At 41.3% G+C, this 14,526-nt stretch overlaps 1 protein-coding gene across 5 annotated transcripts in view; it reads left to right on the forward strand.

Annotated features, from left to right (window-relative positions):
* The window catches only part of Cfap97 (cilia and flagella associated protein 97), a 42,748-nt gene that overhangs the window by 8,564 nt on the left and 19,658 nt on the right, over positions 1-14,526 (forward strand). Inside the window, exons 1-4 of one of the 5 annotated variants that reach the window (XM_037211725.1) lie at positions 1,857-1,968; positions 3,644-3,737; positions 7,702-7,752; positions 8,866-9,983. In XM_037211725.1, coding sequence (XP_037067620.1) covers positions 7,706-7,752; positions 8,866-9,983 — 1,165 coding nt within the window. In that variant the 5' untranslated portion in view covers positions 1,857-1,968; positions 3,644-3,737; positions 7,702-7,705. The other 4 variants (XM_037211726.1, XM_028881171.2, XM_028881173.2 and 1 more) reach the window with 4 other exon arrangements.

Consider the following 14,526-nt stretch of genomic DNA (forward strand, 5'->3'; position numbering starts at 1 on the left):
TCTACCCTGGAAATCAGTGCCCAAGTATTTTCATTAAGTAAAATTAAGTGAAATCCTTTCTTTTAGCCAACAAAATAAATAAATAAATAAACAAACAAACAAATCCTTTCTCTTTGTTAATAATCAGGACCAAGAAAATATAAAATGCATTGTTCAAAATAAGAGTTCTTTCTTGAGTGTGACCACTGTGGTTGTGATCATCCACACACATTTGATTAGAAATGCCTAGGGAATTAGTGAAGCTTGCCTCTGAGTGTGTCTGTGAGGGCATTTCCAGAGACATCATATGGGCTCTGATCTCATCAATGGAGTGATCCTGGATGGATTCATAATATGCTGGCATTATTAGCAGGTGCTGAAAGAGAGGAGGTGGGGCCCCGGGGGAGGGAGGTCACTAGAGGTGTCTCTGGCGTTACACCTTGCCCTGGCCTCTTCCTGCAGGGCAGATTCTCCAGCCTCACAATTACATGAACTGCTCGACAGTGCCATGAAGGACTGCACCCTTTCAAACTGTGAGCCAACCAATCTTTCTTCATTGTGTTAAGGATTTTGTCACAGCTCTGAGAAAACACAGTGGTAGTCCCTAGGATATAATGTTCAGGCTGTGCTTGCTTTCTTTGTAGTCTCGTGTAAGTGTTCTCTGAGAGCTCTAACAAGCTACTACAAAGTTAGAGGGTATAAAACAACTCAGACTTATTTGGAGTAGGGTTGTGGAGGTCAGACGTCTAAAATCTAAGGCAGGTTTGAGTTCTTTCAGGGTAGAATCCATTTCTTTCCTCTTCTCGACTTTCCACAGCAGCATGCATTCCTTGGCTCGTTGACTCTTCCACACATCACTCTTTTGTGCCACAGCCCCTATAACTAACTGACTTGGAAGCTTGCTTCTCCCTCGTAGAAGGGCCCTAGTGATTACACACAATGGGCTCCTGGATAATGTAAATTTAATTCCATCAGCTAAATTCCCCATGCCATATAAAATAACATATTAATGTATTCTGGTGATTAGAAGGCGGAGACTGGGAGTGGGGTGCCATCCGTATCCCTACGATGTGTTCAAGAGTTCAACAAGAAGTTACGGCACTCAATAGCCTGTAGAGATCATTTTTAGATTGCCTAACGTACACCTCCATCATCAATGGAAGGGCCTTCCTTCATAGGTTTACCTGCCCCTGCTGCACATTAACTCTGCTTGAACTGCATTTTATGTCTTTGACACGGGGTCTAACGATACAGCCCTGCCTGGCCTGGAAGTCCCTAAGTAGGCCAGGCTGGCCTCGAACTCAGAGATCCCTTCCTCTCCGCTCCTGAGTGCAGAGAGTAAAGACAGGGCGCCACCACGAATGGTTTGTGTGAACAGAGCTTTGCTTGGAATAAAATACCCCCCAAAGACACAGTCGCCCTCTATTTTATTATTATTATTATTATGGTCGTCTTGTTACAGAATTACAAGATTTCAGCGATTCTTTGTAGGCGGTCGTCATCCCGGGTGCCTGGACCTACCGCTGCGCCGTGGGCATGCGCGTGGATGAGTCTTGTACGGCAGGGAGTCCTTGGTGCTCTCCTTTCCGCATGCCTCCCCGTCCTCCCGAGGCCCCGTCGAGAAGATGCCGCTCCGGGACCCTCTTCCCCGAAGACGCGGCCCCGCAACCCGCCCACCGTTCCCCTTCCGCCTACCGCGTCCCCGGAAGCTCCCGCCGGCCCGCACGCATGCGCGCGCCCCGGCTGGCCTGGCGCGCCCCGGAGGGAGACCGGCGGGGGTGCGGCTGCGCGTGCGCGTGCGCGGAGCCGGCGCGGACCGGCGCGCCCGGCGGCACGGCGGCGCGAGAGGCCGCCGCGGTCGCGTTTCCCAGGTGAGCGGCTCACGGGCTTCCGCATCCGGTCGGTCCGCAGCCGGCGGCCGGCCACCCTCCCCTGCGTTCGGGGTCCGTTTCCCCGGTTCGGAGCCCGACGGAGGCGAGCATCCCCGGGGTGGGTACCACCGCACCTCCGCGGGAGGTCGCCGGCTGTCCGTTCCCCACCCCCACCCCCAAGCCCCGGCGGCGTCGCCAGCCCCGCGGGCGGCGTGGTAACCGCTACGAAAACGGCGGCGGGGTGGGGTGGGGTGGGGGGTGGGGAAACGGTAGCCCGGCCCCGCAGGACTCGGGAAGGCGCCGTGGTGGAGTCGGGGTGCGAGCCCCCTGGAGATGTGGCCACCGCTGCCCTCTCTCTGAGTTCTGGACCCCGAACCCACAGGCCCCGAGGAACTGTCTGTCTTTTGACTTCTCTGCGTCCCAGAGTCTGGAGAGGGTACTGACCGGGGGGTCGTGAACGAAGCCTCAAATTCCTGAATATCAGGTGTACAGTTTGGGCCAAGATTTCTGTATGCCCCATTTGGGGGCTCCCCGATAGATAGATATCTCGACAGATAAGGGCTATCACAAATGGACAAAATGACATTTTAAATTCCAGGTTATCTGTGTATTCTTTCTGGTGTATCGTGAAAGCACTATGATTTCTATTGCTAGCGCAGTATGAGCTAAACATCGGTGTCTAGTAAACTCCAGGTGGCTTTGACAGGAACCTGTCTGGACCCACCAGAGGGTTATTATGGTCACACGAACTGTCATTTGAGTTTACCCTTTCCCGGGGTGTTGTAAGATAATCTTAACTAGCCTATAAAACCATTGTTTTTTCTTACTTACTTACTCCCCAATGTAAATTGAATTGCAGCATTTTTTTTTTGTTTTTGTTTTTTCTTAATATTTATTTATTATGTATACAGAGTTTTGCCTGTATGTATGCCTACAGGCCAGAAGAGGGCACCAGATCTCATTACAGAGGGCTGCGAGCCACCGTGTGGATGCTGGGAATTGAACTCAGGACCTCTGGAAGAGCAGCCCATGCTCTTAACCTCCTCCTTCTTTTTGGTTTTTCAAGACAGGGTTTCTCTGTGTTGCTCTGCGCCTTTCCTGGAACTCACTTTGGAGACCAGGCTGGCCTCGAACTCACAGGGAATCGCAGCAATTTTGATGTAAATTTTAGTAAAAGAACTGCTAATGGGTGAGATTGTCAGATAAGTTTTCTTGGAAATTAAGTTAAATCACCTGTTTAGGTGCTTACAGCCACTTTTACCCAGTAGAAATTCTGAGTGTAGACAACACCTCAGAAATTTCACATGCACTAGGAAGTGGGCCACCTCTCATGAGGAGAAAAGAAAATTATTGAGTAACATAAGCTGAAAACATGATGGTTTGATTAGGGGGCAAAGAGTAAGAACCTGGGCTGTCTTAAGTCTCCAGATGCCTTTGTGGGGTAAACATTCTTTAAATGTTTACCTAATGTTTTTTTGGTTTTTTTGTTGTTTGTTTGGGTGTTTTTGTTTTTGTTTTGGAGACAGGGTTTCTCTGTGTAGCTTTGCGCCTTCCCTGGAACTCACTTGGTAGCCCAGGCTGGCCTCGAACTCACAGAGATCCGCCTGCCTCTGCCTCCCTAGCGCGGGGATTAAAGGTGTGTGCCACCAAGCCCAGCTAGAGTTTACCTAATATTTGTAGATCTTTTTTAGACAGTGGGGATGTAAAGGTGAACAAGACATCAGGAGCTCCTGGGCTGGTAAGAATGGTAATACCTCCTTCTCACCCCATCTCCTCTTCTCTCCTTTTTTCAGAGGCCAGTGTTCTCCAGCCCCAGAGCTCAAGTGATCCTCTTAATTCAGCTTCGCTTGTAGCTGGCATGAGCACACACCAACTCTAGCCAGCCTGGTGAGGACACTACTGTAGGCAAAGTTGTAGACAAACCTCCTTTTATCTTCTGGTTCTGCTGTTGGACCCTGGAAAATTAATAGAAAAGACAGCTCGTGTGTAGAGGGCCAAAGGACAACTTCAGGTGCCGTGCACTGTAGTCATGACAGCAGTGGGAAATTTAGTGGGATCTTCCAGAAAATCAACTTTTAGTTTGTCTCCTCTCAACTTTTTGTTAAAATATGTACATGTTATTCTTCCAGTGCAGATAACTATATGCATTTATTTCAGGTATATATATTAACTATATCAGTTCTACAAACTTTGCAAGTGAATTACATAATAAACATTCTGATGTCTGGGTCGATCTGTCGAGTCTCACAGTTGTAATGTGGAAGCTGTCTGAGGCAATACATAAACCTGTGAATAGAGCTGTGTTCCAGTAAACTCTCTGCATTATCATAACAAACCGGAGTTGATCCTGAATAGTACTTTGCTGGCCTGTGATCTCAATATTTTAATGAAATAATTTTACTGTATGCAGTTTTTATCTGTCACAAGTAATTATGTGATTACTCTCATTTCTATCTTTTATGTTTTTATTCTTACAAATGTCTTACAAATGAAGTTGTGATTCAAAGAGTTTCTGACTCTTATATGTCTCTGAAAACAAATTGTCAGATGTCTTTTTAAAAATATTTCAGGTGCTGGAGAGGTGGCTCAGTGGTTAGCAGGCTGAACTGCTCTTGCAGAAGCCCCAAGTTGGCTTCCCAGTACCCTCTGTGGTGCATCTCACACACAGAAGCCTATAACTCTAGCTCCAGAGTTATACACTGTACAGGACTCCACAGGTACCTGCACACACACACACACACACACACACACACACACACACACACACACACACACATTCTAGATGTTCTGCTATTTGTATCACTGATGCTGATGTCCCCATGCCTTATACAAAGATTCTAGAAGGTGACTCTGTCCTCAGGTCATAGACATCATATTTGTAGTAAAGAAGACATTAAATCTCTAATTTGAACTTAATATCATGTCATTGACAGTTATTTAAAATACTTGCTAGGACTTCTACTGCAAGAACTTACTTTCATAAAGTTAGTTTAAAGCAACAATTATGATATGTTTAGAAATGTTTGTGAATGGAAAAGTCTCCATCCCTTTGCCCTAAGTTTAAATCTGTTTGTGAAAGGAAAAATCTCCATTCCTTTGCCCTAGATTCCATGCTTCCTTCGTTCAAGTTACCCTTGTAAAAATTTAGCCTTTTTCAGGAGGACAAGATACGATTATTGCAGAGTCCCAATGAAAAATATATTCAAAAAAGATAACATTTGCTGTTAATTGTGTTGATAAGGAATAAAAGGGGATTCCTACCTTTATCTTTTAAAAATTAAATTTTAGTTTTATAAATTATTTGAGAGAATAGACTTTGATATCTATACAGATAAATGTGATAGCTAAAACTGCCCTAGATATGTGAGGGGATTCCATCTTTTTTGTTTGATCTTTACTTAGCTTATAAATTATTAAATTTTACTGGACATTATATATGACTTTTTTTTTTTTTCCGAGACAGAGTTTTTCTGTGTAGTTTTGGTGGCTGTCATGTATCTCCCTCTGTAGACCAGGCTGGCCTCGAACTCACAGAGATTCGCCTGGCTCTGCCTCCCGAGTGCTGGGATTAAAGGCATGCACCACCACCACCCAGCTATATGTGACTTTTGTGAACCTGCTTATCATAATTTTAACTTATATTTCATGTTTAAGTATTTCAAATAATTAACAAGTTACATTTATAAATTTATCAAAAGAAATTAAACACTTAAACATTACATATCAAATTACAGATTTAAGAGTCAGATTCCCTTAAGCATTTAAGGATAGGTTACAGTCAACAGTTTACAAGTCTATGGGCAGATAGGCTCAGTGGCAGGGAGCCTATCCAGCATGTCCAAGACCTCGGGTTTAATCCTCAACACTGCAAATTGTAAATAAGTAAATGAATAAGATTTATACCTAGCTGGGTGTGGTTGTGCATGCCTTTAATTCCAGCTTCCTAGGGTCAGGGTAGGCTAGTCTCTGAGTTTGAGGCCAGCCTGGTCTACATAGCAAGTTTTAGACCAGACAAGGCTACCTAGTGAGACTGTGTCTCAACAAAGCAAAAACTAAAATTCATTTCTTTACTTTTTTTTTTTTTTTTTTTTGGTTTTTTGAGACAGGGTTTCTCTGTGTAGCTTTGCGCCTTTCCTGGAGCTCACTTGGTAGCCCAGGCTGGCCTTGAACTCACAGAGATCCGCCTGGCTCTGCCTCCCAAGTGCTGGGATTAAAGGCGTGCGCCACCAACGCCCGGCTAAAATTCATTTCTAATATATAAGAATGCTTCAAAACAAAGACAGAAAAAGTTACTCTTGTGATAAAATGTGTGAATATACATACTTACTTTGACATTGTTAATGATAGAAATTTTGTTACTCCTTAAATCATCTCCATACTTAGTTTCTTTTTTTTTTTTTAGTTTTTCGAGACAGGGTTTCTCTGTGTAGCTTTGTGCCTTTCCTGGAACTCACTTGATAGCCCAGGCTGGCCTCGAACTCACAGAGATCCGCCTGCCTCTGCCTCCCAAGTGCTGGGATTAAAGATGTGCGCCACCAACGCCCGGCCATACTTATTTTTATGCCTTTCCTTAGGCTGTGGGGCCACATAATAGTAAGTAAAAATTAATTCAGTATGTCCTGGCTTCTGTAGGATACACATTACATAATCTTCTAGTGCCCAATTTACTGTACTCGAGTTAATTATAATTTAAATACAGTAATCACATACTTGCCTCATTGGCTCCTTATTAATAATGGAATCATTTGTATGCCTGTTTTTCAACATAGCACTTACTTTTCCCTTTTGAATATTATTGTAGACTTAGGAGTTCCTGCTGAATTTTTTATTTATATATGTATTTTGTTTTTGAACCTGTACAGTGTCAGCCCTTTTAAATGGTTGAACTTAATTATCAGTTTGATTAGGTTGATAAGTACCTGGATTATTAAGTAAAAAGCACCTCAGAGTATAATTGTGAGGACATTCTGGAGGTGACTAGAAGAACGTGGTTGGCAGCACCCCACTGACTTTGCCTTCCCTCTGCCATGAGATGTGCAGCTCTGCTTTACATCCTTCCTTTCTGTGATGGACCATGAGCCAAAATAAAGAATTCCTCCTCCATTAACCTCCCTTAAGCTGCCTTATGCTACATATTCTTTCACGAGGTCAAACTAACTGGCTCCGAGGTTTCATTACCATTACTACAGGCATAGCTGATTATTATGCTCTTTGGCAACAGTCAGAGGCAGATAAGATGCTTATTTTTCTCTGCTTCCAGCAATAACATGAGCTGCCTGGGACGCCCTGATTGTTTTGTTGTTGTTGTTGGGGGGGGGGTTGATTGAATGCATGTCTATGCACCATGTGTATGCCCAGCGCCTGTGGAGGCCAGAGGAGGATGCAGATCTCCCTGGACTAGAATTATGGTCATCGTGTGGGTGCTGAGAACCTGGGTCCTCTTAAAGAGCAGTAAGTGCTCCACCCATTGAGCCGTCTCTCCAGCCCCTTCTTTTGGGGTTTTTGAGGTTTTGTTTTTAATGGAGAGTCAATTAGAAGCTAAAGACTGAACTAAGATTATCAGTAATAATGTGATATTGCTTTTAGGTCACTGAAAACAAGTGAAGAAATACTTTCTAAAGGCTATAGTTTTATAGTAGTGTTTTCAGCTTGCTTCTAATTGTGTTGGGGTAGTAAAATATTTTATATAATGTTTAAATCATTGTTGATGTGTATAAACCTATATATAGGTCAAGTAATTTAAGTAATAATATCCTTACTCCATACCAAAAATAACTATTTAGAAGTTTAATTCATTTCTTCTAATGTTGAATTTCATGTGTCTAAATAATGTGCTATTCTTTGATTTTAGACAAATGGCTACCAACTATAAAGTGTCTCATACCAGACCCCCTTTAATGCAGTGAGTCATGTATACTTTTCTGCAGTAATATTACCTGTGTTATGTCATAGCTTGTGATTAAATATTCAGGAGTTTTTTTGGAAGCTACCTGTACAGCCTGTTTATGTATCTTGGGGGTTTCTGTTGCTCAGTGAGAAAGGATGGAGAGAATTGGATAGACGTCACAGCTTCCTGTGTGCTTTGTCTTGAGTGTGTGCAGTAAAGGACAGAGTGAGGTGATGAGCAAGTAGTCGGATGCTGAAGCTTGGGATTTATACTGCATTCTTACCACCAGAATAATCGGTGATTGAACTGGCTTAGCTGACCCTGTGAGGTTTTAATATCTACTCCAATTACGAATCATGCTTAGCATTTTGATTTGATTGAGAGATCCCTGGGAGAGATTAACAAAGCTTAGGTGAGTGTGTCTGGGAGAAGACTTCAGGGAGAGTTAAAGCAGTCGGGCTTTAACCTAACAGTGGTTCATTGGGTTGGTGGTAGAAACTGAAGAGGAGTCCCATGAGCATCAACAGATGACTGACTGGGAGTGTCACTGAAGGGCCTGCCCTGTACCTTTGCCCACCTCTTGGCTGCCATGGAGGATCAGACCATGAGCTAGAATAAATCTTCCTGGAGTTACTTTGTTTTGGTGTTTTGTGTGACAGAACAAATAGCTAAAAGCCTGTCTTGTCCTCATTTAAAACTCTCACTGGACTATATAGAAGGGAGATTTCCTTTGGCTTAAGATACTGCTCTCTGTGATAAGCCTTCCCTGATGATCTCGTTTTCCTGTGAGCTCTGGGACTATTGGTATAACTTGACATCTCTAAAACCCCGTCATGACTTCACAAACCTGTTTTATTTTTAAATAGTTCTAACTTTTGGGGGTGGGGTGGGTTCGAGATAAAGTTTCTCTATGTAGCCTTGGCTGTCCTGGAACTTGATCAGGGTGGCCTTGAACCCAAAAAGATCGCCTGTCTCTGCATCCCAATTGCTGGGATTAGAGGCGTGCGCCACCACCGCCCAACCTATGGTTCTCTTTTTGTAGACTAACATTTCTCACTTGGGGAAAATACAAATGAAACATACTTAGAAATTACTCCAGTCTGATGGTTGAACTGTTCTCCTTTTCAGATATACCTTTGACATCATGGATCGATTTGGAGATATATCAGAAGGTGAAGTGGACCATTCTTTCTTTGACAGCGATTTTGAAGATTCAAAAAAATGTGACAGTGATTTAGTTTTTCACAAGCAAAATGATGACCTTAAGGCAAGAATAGAGAAGGACACCAAAAATGTAAGCTTGAAATTTGAAATACAAAACAATGACCTTAAAGAGAGAATAGATAATGACACAGAAAATGTGAACTTGAAACTTGGAATACAAACAAAGGAAAATTACCTTACTCAGAAAGGAAATGAAAGAAAAGCAAAAGTTTCCTCAAAGGAATATCATGTAGAAAATGATGCTACACAAACAAGAAGTTCCTCATCGTTAGCCACTTCAAGATCCAAAAAATCACGTGATGCTCCAAAAGGACACAAATTACACTTGCCTGTTCCAAATAGAATTCCTAAAATTGCAAAAGGTGAAGATGATTACTACACGGATGGAGAGGAAAGCAGCGACGATGGGAAAAAATATCATGTGAGGTCAAAGTCAGCTAAGCCCTCTAATAACTTCAAAAAAAATGTAAATAAAAAGTATTCCAAAGTCAGTTCCTCCTCTTCTCTGTCTTCCTCATCTTCAAGATCAAGTTCAGACTTGTCAGATACAGGTACAGGATCTGATACCCATAAATGTGATTCACGCTCATCATCAAGGAAACATGTTTCTGGCGTAACCCTCTCATCACCAAAACAAAGATGTAAATCAGGAAGAAAATCAGTAGGTACACAGTCTTCCAGTGCTAAACAAAAAACTGGTAACTGTAATGTGGAATCAGAAGAAACTGTAACAGATGTAACTCCTTTGTCAACTCCAGACATCAGCCCTGTTCAGTCCTTTGAATTGGGCCCATCACATGATCAGAAAGTAAAAGTTAAAAGGCAAGAAAATGTGAGCCGGGATGTGTATGAGGATGTGGAGGCTTTAAAAAATGATTTAAGATCTCTGAAGTCAGCCAAAAGGAAAGAAAAGCATGGGCAGAATTTTGCTCCAAAATCATCAGTGTTAGATGCAAATCTAGACCATAGATCCAAACAAAAAGTCTTAAATGACACCATGGACCTTAATCATCTATTGAAAGGTAATTTTTTAAATTCTGTATATTAAATTTGAATATTAATAACTAAACATATATGTGCTATAAATATGCATGGATTTTCTGGTCCATATCTTTGAGATGATTGACATTTTAATAACTTGCCAGATATATTCCATTATTCCATAAAACATTTGAATATCATTTGAATTTGTCAGATCATTGCAAAGACAATCAATTAGGACTAGAACTTTCAGACTAGTTTTCAATTCCTCTCAAACTCTAAATGCCTACCTCTTTTCTGAGGCAGTTCTGTCTTCTCTCTTGAGCTACAGTAAGGATCTGCAGTGGTCTTCACCATTCACCTTCAGACATGACTGTCCAGAGAAACACTTCCTTTAGCTCTTGAAGGACAAGAACCTTTGTAAGAAATGTCTCCAGATAACCTGCACTTAGTTTATTTCCACAAGTTGACTTAGTTACACTCTTCTTTCCTGAACTAGTCATTGGCCAAGAAGAGAGAGATAGCTGAAGCAAATCAGACTCCGGCTGGAGTTAGGAGTGGGAGGTGGAAGGCCCAGGGTCTATTGTGGAGGAGGTAGAAATAGGTGCCAATTGGGCAGTTAGGTTTGTTCGCTGCAGTTCCTCGAACTTTAGGGTGCATCTAGATCACCCTGGAATCCCATTCAAATATGTATTCTGCTGTGGTAAAATTAGAACCCAGACAGCTAACCATTTAACCCTGCCCTGCCCAGTGCCTATTGCATTTCTACTTGACAAAGGGTCATGGTTCCTGTCAACATACCATTTCCTTCGTGCACACTAGGATGTATGCGACAACGCATACAATAATAAGCAAGAGCTGTAGGGATGACTCAGTGATTAAGAACATTTGCTGCTCTTGCCAAAGGACCTGGGTTTAGTTCGCAGCACACACATGTTCATAACCATCTGTAGCTACAGTTCCAGAATTCCAACACCTTCTGGCCTTATTGGGCACTGCATATGCATGGTACATGTACATACATTTCCAGCAAACACCCATACATATAAAAATAAGCCTCAAAAAACAGATACAAGCATCCTTGTTACCATCTAAACTGTTTCTAAAACTTAGCTAGATGCTAAGAACATAGATAGATAGATAGATAGATAGATAGATAGATAGATAGATAGATAGATAGATTTTAAGTCAGAACAGTGATTACCACCCCCCAATTCCTGATCACTTTCCTCAGTTACAGTTAAAATACCATGGAAATTTTTCCATTTATTCGATATACAGTGGCAAGCCTTGCTATAAGAAACTTGCAGTAATTCCTCTGGCCTTTGGTTGTTGAGACAGGTTCTGCATAGCCCAGGCTGCCCTTGAACTTTTATGCTCCTCCTACTTCTGCATTCTGAGGACTGAAGTTAAAGTTGTGCATCACCATAAGCACCAAGTGCTTGTAACCAAGGCAAAGGAACAGAGGGGACACGTTGCTAATTAGCATACCTACTGTTGGATTCCATGAATAATAGTCCCCCAGGGAAGTCTTCATAGTAAAACATTTCAGACTGTTAGTTGATTGCATAAGATACATCTTTAGTTTTCGAAAGTTATTATTCATGCTCAATTTACAACATGTTTAAAAACCTTCTAGTAGAACATGGTCCTGTAAGCAAACAGCATACTGTGTCCTCCCAATGTAAACATTTTCACTAGCTTAAGTATAGGAGTTCAAGAGAAAAACTTAATTCCCGAAATGAGTTTCGAGTAAAAAATTTCACAAATTGTTACAACAGGCAAATTTTCAAATAGTAAGGAATGCCCATGTAGCAAACAGTGTAAAATAGTGGTTTGAAAGATTGTTGCTTATTAAATATAAATAAAAATTAATAGACGGGTAGAAGAGCAAATATCCCAATATAGTCAGTGGAATGGTGAAACAGTGTTGAATTGGGCACTTAGTGAAGTAGATGAGATTCTGGGAATTGAAACACAAAGCTTTAGGCTTTGCTGTTATTGAACTAAACAGTAACTACAGGATGTGGTAGTTGATATAAATTGTTGAGTCCAGTCTAGACAGAGAATTAAGAGATATATCAATGTTCACTGAGAACTAATAGATATATCAATGCAGCCTGGTACTAGAAACATAATTTTAACAGACCTTGAAAGATTAGTACCATTTCAGCCTCTTAGCTCTATGAGGAGGTTAACTTGGGGAATTCCCATTCTGCACAATGTCCAAAAACCAACTGGAATTAGATATTTAACCTTGAACTAGAAATCCTTGACTAGGCATTGAGGGACTTAGAAAATGGAGCAGTAAACACATTTTGATACAAGGTGCTATCATGAGTCTGGTATATTTGGTAAGCATTTAAGGAGTTGAATGGACTGGATTAAAGATACATTTCATACTTCATATATATAAAATTGGATCACTTTTGAAGGACTCTGAAAGGGCAAAGTAAAGACATTTTAAAAATTTATAGTCTTAAATTTTATCTCCACTTTTGAGAAGAAAAATGTAAGAGGAAAAAGTGAGAGTAGGGAAGCATTGATAAATGAAGAAACTGGTTATAGTGTTTTTACTAAGGTACCTATGTGGATATTGTGGAGGGGATTAAGGGAAAATGCTTTACAGACCCCAATAGTGAGAGAGAAGGCTTTGCTGAGGTGATGAGCCTGCAGCATGCCCTGCCTGGCACTACAGTTTGATCTCATCTTTACGGGCAGGTTACTGAACACATCAAGCATTTGAGAAAGGCTGAAGGCAGCAGAGAGGCCCTATCACTATGATAAACCTAACACTGAGAACTGATTTTCTTTAAGCAAGGCCAGTGATTTTAGAGAGCTCTAAGGACAAAGGGATTGTAACTAATAAAGGTGACCTTGACTTGCTTTTTGCATTCTCTGTCTGCTGCGTAGAATCAGTGGAGTCTTCCAGGGGCTCCTCGACAATGACAGCACACAGTGCAAAAGCAGCCATCAGAAACCAGCTGTCTTCTGCTAAGCTAGGCTTTTAGAAACAGACAGCTGTTCCGCTCTTCCACACACGTGTTTTATTAAAAAGGAATTAAATTCTATTTATGTACTTAGTATGTGTGCACATGCACGTGTGTATCCAGGAGCACAAATGTGCCAGAGCATGTGAATGGAGGTCAGAGGACAATCTGAGGGAGTCCATTCACTCCTCCTACCATGTGGGTCCTATGGACCAAACTTGACTTGTCAGGCTCAGCAGCAAGGGCCTTGCCCTCTGTGCCATCTTCCGACCCTGCTGCTTCTAATAGAGATGTTAGGTTGACGTGTGATCGGTGTATTGTTACTGACAGAGGGTGGGGAAATAGCTTAGTTTTTTGTTTTTTTTCTTTTGTACTATTGGGTTTTTACATATTAAATATTGGGAGATGTAACCCATGGAGACATTTGGGTGTCTCAATGTTTAGGCCTCAAAATCAAAAAGTTTAAGAACTCCTAGGAAAATGGAATTACAATTTATTATTGTAGTAGTCATTGTATTCTGAAGTTTGGAGAAAATTTTTGAGAAGATAATTTTTTAACTTTTTTAAGAAAGGAAAAAATGAGAGGGGGTGCACTTCATAAAAGCTGTAGGAAGAGAGACCAAACAATATAAGTAAGTTATTTTAACCTAGAAGACATTGTGATTGTGTTAAAAAGTTAAATCAAGAATATTACTCAGTCTTAAATAGGAAGAATGATCTTGTCTATGCTACGGTGTGGATGAGGCCAGAGAACATTATGCTAAGTGAAAGAAGTCTGGAAAAGACAAACACTGGAGGCTGAAGAGATAGCTCAGTAAAGCCCTTCTGAGGAAGGGCCTGAGTTCCAGCTCTCCCAGCCATCTAGAAAGGCGGCCATGGTGTTGTGTGCTGGTGTAATCATGGAGACACAATTGTCATTTCCAGGGTTTAAGAAAAGGAGGACAGAGATTGGTGAGGTTTTTTGTTTGTTTAGTTGGCTTTTTTATGATTATAAGTTTTGGTTTCCAACATACATCGTTATGGAGAATGAATTGTATCATTGAACAGTGCATCTAAAAATAGGATGGTGAATTTTGAATTTTGTCTATTTTGCTACAGTAAAAAGGGGAAAACACTAGTTCTTTTGATAGTTTCTGTTATGCTAACTGTAGGTACTCTTTAAATACCAGTTATACTGGGAGAGAATAAATCAACAAAATCCGAAAAGGTATGTAGTAGTATTAGGAAGAACAAAAGTAGAAATTTAAAAAAGATGTGATGTCTGGTGTGTCTCCTTTATAAGGAGGAAATAGAAGCATGATCCCTGTTAGGATAAAAATAGATTTCAAGTTATAAAAAGTGCTATGAGGACAAAGCGAGGTATTTTATATTACTACATAAGCCAAGTACACTGAAAAGGTATAGTACTGGTATAGTAATATATATAACATTAGCAAATTATATGTATGTATAATAAAAGCAAAACAGAACTGGACAATACATTGATAAAGATCAAGCTACCAAGGAAGATTAAAAAATCAGACCAAATTACCAGAAAGTATTTTTTGAAGTGTTAACTGTACATGTGGGCAGCACTCATAGTCTCTCCTCACAA

This window comes from Peromyscus leucopus, chromosome 17 (genome assembly GCF_004664715.2).
Source record: "Peromyscus leucopus breed LL Stock chromosome 17, UCI_PerLeu_2.1, whole genome shotgun sequence".
Lineage (NCBI taxonomy): Eukaryota > Metazoa > Chordata > Mammalia > Rodentia > Cricetidae > Peromyscus > Peromyscus leucopus.